We start from the raw sequence: 9880 nt of genomic DNA, 5'->3' as shown, positions 1-9880 counted from the left end.
CTTTCTGCTTCTGTTTTAATGCAGGATCACCACTGACTCCCTTTACACGCACTCCCCCCGCCCCTCTCCCCGTATCCAAGTCTTCAGTTATCTTTCATTGATCTAGCTTCTCCTCTTGCCACTAACTCTTTTCACGGAGGAAACTGAAGCGGAACACAATGGGGTAATTTGATAGCTCATTATCTACCATCTATTTAAAAACAGAACAAAGGGCATTTAGTGCAGGAGGGTCATGGCGTCATGTAAAGAGCCCGCAAACTTCCATGAAGGAGGAATCTCAATCGTGGGATAAAAGCTCCGTGTGATAAAGCCCTTAATCTGGATCTGGTTGAATGTGTATTCCATGGTGCTTGGCAAAGGCACAGGGCACAATTTGCTTTGGACTGGATTGGACAGACGTTGCTTATCGGGGAAGTCTCTAGGGTGATCTTCACCAACCTGCTGCCCTTCAGGTGTGGACTACAGCCCCCATCATCCCCAGGCAACATCTGTGAACAAGTGATCACATGGTGAGCTGACCATACCCGATGCTGATGTGTGCATGCTGGCCAGACCCCACCCTACCCTGCAGCCATGCGTTTGGTGTTTGTGAGAAAGGGCCCTATGCGTGTACAGCTCTTTGTTGGGATTGGGAAGCCGCCCTTGGTCCAGGGTTCTTTATCATGATACAGCTTTTCCTCACAAATGCCAGATGTGTAGACCCTAAGAGGCATGGCCAGCAGGCACACGGGCAGGAGAGGGTGCGGCTAGTGGGAATAATAATGCTCCCCCTCCGATATTCACTGAACGCATGGTATGTGTGGGGGCTGTGTGAACATCCCTTCTGATGTATGGTTTCTTGCACAAGCAGGAAAAGACTTTTCATGATCAAACATCTCCCTCTGTTCTCTCTTCCTCCTCCTCCTCCTTCCCATTTTTACAGTGCTCATCAGCTAAATAAGGCTCACTGAACTGCTTATAAAAATGAGTAATAAGTCAGTCACTGCCTTCAGGCTTACGACACAACACAAAAGGAGAAGGGATTTGGAGGGAGGAGGAAAAAAACCACACTCCAGCCCTAGTTTGTAGTTAAAAAGTTCTTATATGTGTTCTTTCTGGCGGGGAGGAAGGAACGAAAATCCCTGCAGCTGCTCCTTCTCCGGCCAGGGTCTGTTGGACCTTGACTATTGAATTCATATTTCGTACCGGTGTTAGAATCTGAAGAAATTTATTTGCAAGGTTATATACAGCTTCCTGTCAGGGCTCTTAATGGAGGCTTGCAGCAGGGTTTCCCTAGTCCAGGGCTGGGCAACTTGTGGCCCCTCAGATGTTTTGGCCCACAGCTTGCATCAGCCCTAGCCAGTATAGCCATTCCTGAGGGATGATGTGTCCCTCCAGGTGTTTTGGCTACAAGTTGCCCACCCCTGCCCCAGTTCAAGGGAAGATTGGAAGAGGGAGCCTGGGTGCTGTATTTCCGTCACAATGCTGTCATTTGGTGTGTTTTTTTTTCCCCATGAGAGTTTTATTTGTATATGTAATAGATTTCTCAGTAGTAGTCACACTTGGACTTTTTATTTTTTGTCTTATAGGGCCAGATTTGTACACACCTGGAGAATCTCAGGAAGGAGACAGAAAATATTCTGGTGTATAAAGCAAATGCAGAAAGGGAAAGTCAAGACTTGCTTGTATGTATCACGGTTACAAGAGCTGATTTTATTTTATTTTTAGTTTGAAAGCAAAATTCATTTCAAAACTTGAAACGACCTTGTCGTCTGGCCCCAGTGGGAGCAACCTGATGCTGAATCGTCCCCATAATTCCAGGTTTGGCACAAAGAAAGACACCCCAGGATAGGGCTGATTAAAGTTTGTGATTTAATAAACAGAAAGGCCAGAGAGGATCTCCATGGCTGCCTCATTGCCATGCTGGTGCTGAGGCCCTGTGTGAAGATCCCTTGTGTGCTGCCTTCTCAAGGTCAAGCTGCCAGAAGTCTTGGGGCCAGGGGCCCTGTTACCTCACAAAGGCCTCCATTCTGTCAGCCCAAGCGGGTTGTCTCCCTTTCTTAGGCCAAGGCCTGCTTGCCAGGAGCTCTGGGGCGGGGTGAGCATCCCTAGACCCACAAGTGCCAGCTGTAGGCCCCACCTAAGAATGCCAGACAGTGAGGCCCTTCTGCTCTTCATCATTCAGTGTCTGACAAATACGAAATTTATAGAAGAGGCAATGTGGCTTCTGAAGAATAGATAGATCTGAAGTGAGCAAGCCAAACTGATCAGTGGGGAAATTTGAATATAAAAATGCCAAAGGGTTGTATGCAGTACTGGCCGTCTGCCAACGGAAAGGAAATCACTGGCCGAATGGGTTCCCCCTCCCCTTTGCACCCTGATCCCTAATCTGCTCTGGAGCTGCAGTGGGGAGGAGAGTAAGGGGAAGTCCTGCCTCAAGAGTGAAGTCTGCTCCTACAACATTGGATTTAAGCCACCGAGTTAAACAAAATCAGCAGCAAGACGTGAGACACCCCTGCTTCTGAAGACAGGCTATTCCAAATTTCGGGAAGGTTCTCAAGTTGTTTATGAGCCAAGGTATACTTTGCATGCTTCAGAACAAGTTAATAGAATGGATTGCACCACTTTTGACTACAGGTGAGGTAATGCCTTTTTCCTTTTTTAAAATCATCCCTATCTTAACAACCCTTTGCAACAGAAATGTCACACAGCAGGCAAAGGGTTGAGCGAGAACGTTTCTCACCGACAGGCTAGTTTTCTGGTTACAGAGAGGCTTTTATGAAGGAGGGGCATATTTGGTTTCCTCCACCTGCAGGCTGGTGGTATATTCCATTCTACCTCCCCCCCCCCCATTCTGCTGTACCTGTGGACCAGCTTTCCTCAACATGGTGTCCTTCAGATGTTTTGGGCTACAACTCTCAGCATGTCTGACCAGTGGCCATGCTGGCTGGGGCTGATGGGGTTCGAAGTCCAAAACTTCTGGAAGGCTCCAGTTGGGGAATGCTGGAAGCAGAGTATGCCAACTGAAACTCCACTGACTGACTATTTTCCTGACATTGGTTTCCTTTTCTCTTCCTTTTATGTGCATGTTACAGGAACAAATGACAACAGAGAAGCAAAAGACAGTGGCGGAGTTCAGACGACTGCGCCTGTTTCTGAAGGAACAAGAGAAATGTCTGTTGGCCCAGATGGAAAACGTGGAGAAGGAGATCGTGAAGAAAAGGGGCGAGCACCTGGCCAGACTCTCTGAGGAGCTCTCCTCTCTTGAAAGGATCATCCAGGAGATGGAGAGGAAGTGTCAGCAGCCACCGAATGAATTCTTGCAGGTCAGAGTGTGGCAGAAACAGACACAGTTCTTCTCCAGGGGTAGCATGTCTTTGACTTTTTGTTGGCATCCTTAGTAATTCACATATACAAGAGCCTCCAATACAGCTGAAAAGGCCCAATGTGCAGGGCTGAAAATAAGAACTTCGTTACAGGGTGGCCTATAAATATAGAAAATAGGTAAATAATAGGCTCTTTTGTACACAGTATTCAAGAGAAATAAGCTCATTGCAAGAGCTAAAATAGAGACCAAACTAGACCTTGAATGCAATCATGTGTTTAAACTTTGACGGTCACTTTGTTTATGGAAAAGCAGCTTCAGCGCAGAGTGACATGAAGCGGAGGAGTGTCGTGTGGTTTAACTCTTTCCTCATCAGCCACCCTTCTGCTTCAAATCACTTCCATCCAAATTGCTCTTCACCCTCTCCCTCATGGTTCCAGATACATGCTTGGGAAGGTAAAAACATGTATGAACCCCACAGAATGTGGGTAGATGGAAAGAAGTTGAGGGGAAGAAAATAGGTAGATAGGGAAAGGGACAGGCACACACTCTTTTTCATAGATTGTTTTGAGCTCTCTCTCTCTCTCTCGGATGTTGTAAGCACCTTGCAGAGGTAAGTGGCTCCTATTTATTTCCATTCATAGCAAGAAAAATGTGCCTACCCAAGATCATAAGTAGCACTTTTAGAGCACAATCCTATGCATGTTTAGACAGAGAAAAGGCCTACAACTCCCAGCATTCCCCAGTCAGCCTTGCTGGCTGGGGAAAGCTGGGAGCTGTAGGCCATTTCTCTGTCTAAACATGCATAGGACTGCACCCTTTAAATACTTTCTCTCTCAGCATATTGACACCCAGTGTCTTTATTGGACCAACTAGACTTGGTTGGCTGCTTGGCTGGCCATCAGGAAGTTGCCTTGTTCCGAGACTGGCCATTGGTGCATCTAGCTCAGTGCTGTCTGCTTGGAGTGGCAGTGATTCTCCACGATCTCTCAGATGAGACTTTCCCAGCCCTACCAGGAGACTCCTGGGACTGAACCTGGGATCTTCCACATGTAAAGTTGGTGCTGTCAAACTGAGCTGCAGCCCTCCACCATTCTAGTGCTAAACACCATGGTGACAACTCCTCCTTCGCCCCATTGAGGCTACTCATGGAGGAGCAGAATTTGGGTGTCGGCATTCCTTTCAGTGCATGTTTCGTAGCAGCAGCTTATCAGCATAGCTCAGAAAGCCTGGAAAAGGAGGAGAGGAGGAAATTGTGGGTGTGGCTGTTAGGCAAGAACCTCTCAGCGCTTGCTTTTAATCCAGAGGAAATTATGGCGTTCTGGATTTCTGAACTCTGCTCCTTTCCCTTGCCATATTGAGAGCCTAGGACAGCCCCCCGCCCCCGCTCCAGGAGACCTCCAGAATGTAGGACTGTAACTCCCACCATCCCCAGCCAACACAACCAGTGGTCATGCTTGCTGGAGATGATGGTAGCTGTAAACCAACACATCTGGAGGGTAGCGGGTTGGGAAAGGCTGGTTTGGGATTGGGGAATACCTGACTCATGTATTTATTTAATAGATTTATATACTACTTACCATATATCTGTACCTATATCTATCTCTTTTTCTCTTTCCAGGTGGGAGAAGAAGGAGACGTTTGAGAATACAGCGGTGTTCCCTCCTGTACTAAAATGGAAGATCTGGGAATTTTGTGATATAAATCCCATTCTGGACAGGGCCATGAAACAGTACAAAGGTAAGGAAGAATTCAGGCTGAAAATCACATAGGGCTGGCCCCTAAGCTGAAGAGGGTGGACTCTCTGGGAGAGGATAGACTCTCTGGGAGAAGACTGAGGGTAAGAAAGAAAAAGCTTAATGTTATTTTCATCAGTGGCACACTTCCCTTCATCAGTGTGCGCTAATCACGCATGTGCGTGGTCACTTCAAAACCCTCTTGGCAAAATCCCTCTTGGTGTGTGAACCACTTGCCCTGGATGAACAGCAGGTGCCCCAAAGTGTCATCCTCACCTCCTCTCTCAAAACTGGCCAGCAGATTCGCTAGGACCTCAGGGGTCTATAATTGGAATAAGGAGGGGCAAGCTGGCAATCATTCAGGAGTCAAATAAATTTATATTACCATGTTTACCAAGAATTAACATATTCAGTGGGTACCAATATTAATTAAGCAAGAAATAGAACTATACAGACCAAATACAAATAACTGTAACCCTAAACCATCATTAATTACAAATACATGGATATTAGGAAAGTAGCAGTTACTTTCACAGTTTCTTGGGCTCCTGTTTCAGGCCTCTGTTGCTGATTTTTGCCATTCCTCACTGGCTGAGAGCTGCTCTTTCTGACTAGGTTCACTTGATCAGCGGGGAAAAAGAAGCCCCTTGGCTTCTTCTCCGCTCTCCATATGAAACTTGCATGCCTGCCATTTCCTTAATTACCCACGATGTGGCACAGGTTATTATTTCTTCTGAACCTGGTGTGGCGGGGGTTGTGGGGCGGTTTAGAAGCCACACCCACCACGCTGAATTTAGACAACACAGTAATCTGCACTGCGTTGCGGGTAGTTAGGCAAATGGTGTGCGTGTGAGTGGCATACCTGGGGCGGGTGAAGAAGCCACAGTGGCTTCTTTCCCCCCGCTGGTCATGAGAACCCTCCCTCCGTGTCTTTCTCTTTGTCTTCAACACTCCGCCATTTCCTCTTCACTCTGTCTTCACCACTCCCTTATCTTTCTCCTCAGCTGCGCTTCTTTCCTCTTTGGCCTTTTCTGCTTCTTCTCCAACCATGTTTCTCCTCTCCTTGTCCAGCTCCAACCATCTCTTTCTTTAAACCTTGCTTCCAACTCTCTCTTCTCTTCATTCCACACCCCTTCATTCCACTTTCCACAGCTCAAATTCTAATGCCCTCAGAAGCAGGCATTACAGCTGCCTGGGGAAGGACAAAGACGTAAGGCAACTCTCATCCTTTAGCTCAGCAGTGTAGCACCTCAGGCTCAAGGCCCAAATCTGGCCCTCCTGGGCTTCCAGTGTAGCCCTCCCAGGGTCTCCTGATGCCCATGCCCCTTTCCCTTGGCTCCACCCCCTTTATCCCAAACACCAATTATTTGGTGGTTTCTCAGCTTTTGTGCAGTCCCCCCCCCAAAAAAAAAAGGTCTAAGGCTTAGTTATTGGCAGTAAGATGATTACTGCCAATACATGATTATATTATATTATTATATAAATAATATAATATTTATTTATATTTATTTAATAATTAATATTAATATTAATATTTATTATTAATTATAATAATATTAATATTATTATTATTAATTATAATATTAATATTAATATATTAATATTAATAATAAAATATTTATTATTATTTAAATAATATAAGTATATTATATGAAAGTTATATTTCAGCATATTAAGCTGAAATATGCTGGTAGTTTTGCCCCGCCCCTTTTGCCTTCAGCCCCACCCACCACTGGAATGTGGCCCCCGAGAGCTTCTCTGAAACGGAATTCAGCCCTCTGGCTGAAAGAGGTTCTGCACCCCTGCTTTAGGGCTTGTACAGGTAGTATTTTTTCAGAGAGAGGAGACAGCATTTCTATACTCTTCTTGCACAAATGTCTTTGCCCCTTCCCCTGTGTAGCATGCCTGTTACTGCCAAACTTATTTTTTGAGGCGCTTCAAGAGTGGTTGGCTGAATACTAAAAGAAAGTCCCCCAAAGCACCACCCGTGCAACTGAAGTAAATCGAAGCATGTACTGCTGCCACAGGCATTGAGTGGAAAATGCCCTTGTCATCCCCGCTGGCACTTCTCACCCCCTTAAAAAAAATTTTTTTTTTGGTGGTGGTGGGGGAGGGTTGGAAGTACAGCAGAAGGTGAGGCTTTATCCCTGGGGTGCACAACGCTCCTTGGTCGCTCCGTTTGCAGTCCCCCAAGCCAGCAGCACCCCTCCCACATTTCACTGCAGCCTGACTGATCAGCTGGGCTGTGGGGAGAAAAACCCTGTTCTCTTACTCTGTGATCACTGTTTTCCTGCTGCTAGTAGCAACAGAGAAACAGCAGTCTTGGTGGCAATCCAGCGGGATGGGAGAGGCCCCCCCCCAGTGATTTCTGGATCTCAGTGACTCGGGAGGGGAGGAGAGAAGAGAGAGAGAGAGTGTGCATGTGTGCGTGCGTGCGTGTGCAGCTCTTGGACCCCCAGCTGATACTGGATGTGGCCCTTGGGGCTGAAAAGGTTGTGCACCCCCTGTTTCATCCTCTGTACCAGAGGAGCACTCATGTGTCCTGTCAAAAAGAAAGACCAAACTTGTCTGCTCTGAAAGCTTTTATCCAAAGTAGCATAAATGTTTAAAAAGTAGTAATAGTAATCACTTCTGCTCTCTTTGCTTCCGCAGACACTCTGGAATCTGGATATGGGCTGATTAAAGGTAAAGTTCAAGGATTAAAGGAGAGGGGGGAGCTTTCACTGGAATGGATGTTGGTACAGGATGCTCATTGATAGTGGTGGTCTCGGCTGTCGAACCCCAAAATTAAAATCAGATGATGTCAATAAAATCATGGCTGGTCGATGAGGGAAGGCTTATTTAAATAAAAATTTCTTCAGGTGCCAAAAATAAAACTTTGGTGCCTGTCTGATATCCTTGGTTGCAGGACCAGTTTTTTTTTCCTTCTCCCCAGGATCCTACCCTGAACTGAATGCAATGGGGCTATTTCCAAACCACACTAATAACATTATATTTGGTTTTGCCTGTAATGCATTGTGGTGTCATTTGAAAGCAATGGCAGGAGTGAGGATCCTGTGCCCCACAACAGTCCAGTGCCTGATCTCATCTGATCTCGGAAGCTAAGCAGGGTCAGCCCTGGTTAGTACTTGGATAGGAGACTGCCTGGGAATCAGGCTTCCTGCATGGAGCAGGGGGTTGGACTCGATGGTCTTATGGGCCCCTTCCAACCCTATGATTCTGTGATTCTATGACTCTGTATACACACATCTCTGCCCTGCAATCCTCTCTGGAGAGCTTTCAACTCCACACAATGAGGCCACAGGTCTTAGCTCCTCTGACAGGCCATCTGCCGTCACTGCAGTATCTCTGAACAGCGTCTCACACCTTTTTGACTGGGGGTCTTTTTTAAGGCCTCAAAGGAAGACACAAACAACAGTGTTACATAGAAGTAGGTCCCATGATTTTAAGGAACTGCAATTCCCCGTAATGCATGTTTATGATCCAGGTGTAAATCATCATCCCAGCTAAGCCCGATCTTGGTAAGGGCCTTATTTAATTTCATTTTCTTCCACAGAAGGTGTGACCCTGGATCCAGACTCAGCCCATCCTCGCTTCTCATATCTGAAGACCAGAAATCTGTGACAGTTGGAGACACTCTGCAGGACACACTGCAGGATTTGCCCAGAAATCTCATTTGCATGATGAGATTTGATTTCTGGCATTGTGTGCGGGGCAAGGATATTCTTGGGCCACACAGATACTACTGGGAAGTGGATGTGGGGGATGAAGGCGAATGGGCTGTGGGCATCTGTACAGTATATTCAGTGATTACAAAAGATAAAGCCATCGGTCCTGAGGAAGGAGTCTGGGCCATTGGAAAGTATGATGGTCAGTACTGTGCTATCATCTCTCCCCATTACCCTCCTCTGTCTCTGAGTGGGGAACCCAAAAGAATCCGGGTGTCCATGAGCTGCATTGCACAAAAGGTGACATTTTTTGATGCTGACACTGCCGCCCTGCTCTACACTTTCCTAGTACCCAGTTGGTTGGCTTGGGGGGTCCAGCCATTCTTTTGGCTTTGGAAGAAATGCAATCTCAGTCTCTGCCCATGAGATATGGGAAAGTAAAACCCGCCTTGCAGGTCCTGCTAACCATAACCATTGCAGCCTCTGTGGCTTTGGAGGTATCAAATCTGTGAGTCGCTGTAGAACAGAATTCCTTAGCCTGGTGCCCTCCCGATGTATTGGACTACAACTCCCATCACGACCATTCTGGTGGAGGGTTGTTGTTATTCAGTACCTCGGGAGCGCATCCGGCTGGGGAAGGCTGCTGTAGACCAAGCTACATGGTGGCTGAGGGTGGCCCCTGTGACCTTCTCGGGAACATTTCTGTGGTCTTCTATTTCTCCTGGTCTCATTGAGCCCATTAGCAAGAGCAGAGTCTGAGGGTGTGTCGTGAGAATCTGATGAGAGGGGGAAGGCTTCACCACTAGGGGGAAGGAATAGGCAGGAGCCCGCCGACCCAGAAGGTTCAGCCCAAACAGGCTTCAATTTACAACATTGTTATTAAGCAAGACAGTCAGTTATGAAGCGAATTAAGCCTTAAATTCCGCTAGTGTGTGTGGGGTGGTGATGGAGGGGAAATCAGCGTATTAAGTTTTCATAATTAAGGGATATATTTTTTGTGATATTGTTAGTTGACTAAGATCTTGCAGTGTGGAAAGTCTGCATTAAAGATACTTCTGTTCTTTTCTATCTTCTTTTGTGCTAAAATATGCACCAGTTCTACCAGATGCTGGAAAATATAATTGTGCCAAATGGGTCTGCTGAATCCAGATCGGCATTAATTCCATAAGCCC

At 46.6% G+C, this 9880-nt stretch overlaps 1 protein-coding gene across 1 annotated transcript; it reads left to right on the top strand.

The window, feature by feature from the left end:
• Window positions 1-711: 711 nt before the first annotated feature.
• LOC146355546 (E3 ubiquitin-protein ligase TRIM7-like) lies at window positions 712-9220 on the top strand. Its single transcript, XM_084829940.1, has 8 exons — window positions 712-740; window positions 2044-2194; window positions 3075-3305; window positions 3681-3760; window positions 4926-5044; window positions 7693-7774; window positions 8780-9008; window positions 9164-9220. The coding sequence occupies exons 1-8, from the start codon at window positions 712-714 to the stop codon at window positions 9218-9220; spliced, it is 978 nt and encodes a 325-aa protein (XP_084686066.1).
• The last annotated feature ends 660 nt before the right edge of the window (window positions 9221-9880 follow it).

The sequence above is a fragment of the Heloderma suspectum genome, chromosome 2, assembly GCF_057233095.1.
Source record: "Heloderma suspectum isolate Gila_16-S chromosome 2, 16-S_ref, whole genome shotgun sequence".
In the NCBI taxonomy this organism is placed as follows: domain Eukaryota; kingdom Metazoa; phylum Chordata; class Lepidosauria; order Squamata; family Helodermatidae; genus Heloderma; species Heloderma suspectum.
The sequence above is the reverse complement of the archived record's forward strand: the minus strand, read 5'-3'. Positions and strand labels throughout refer to the sequence as shown.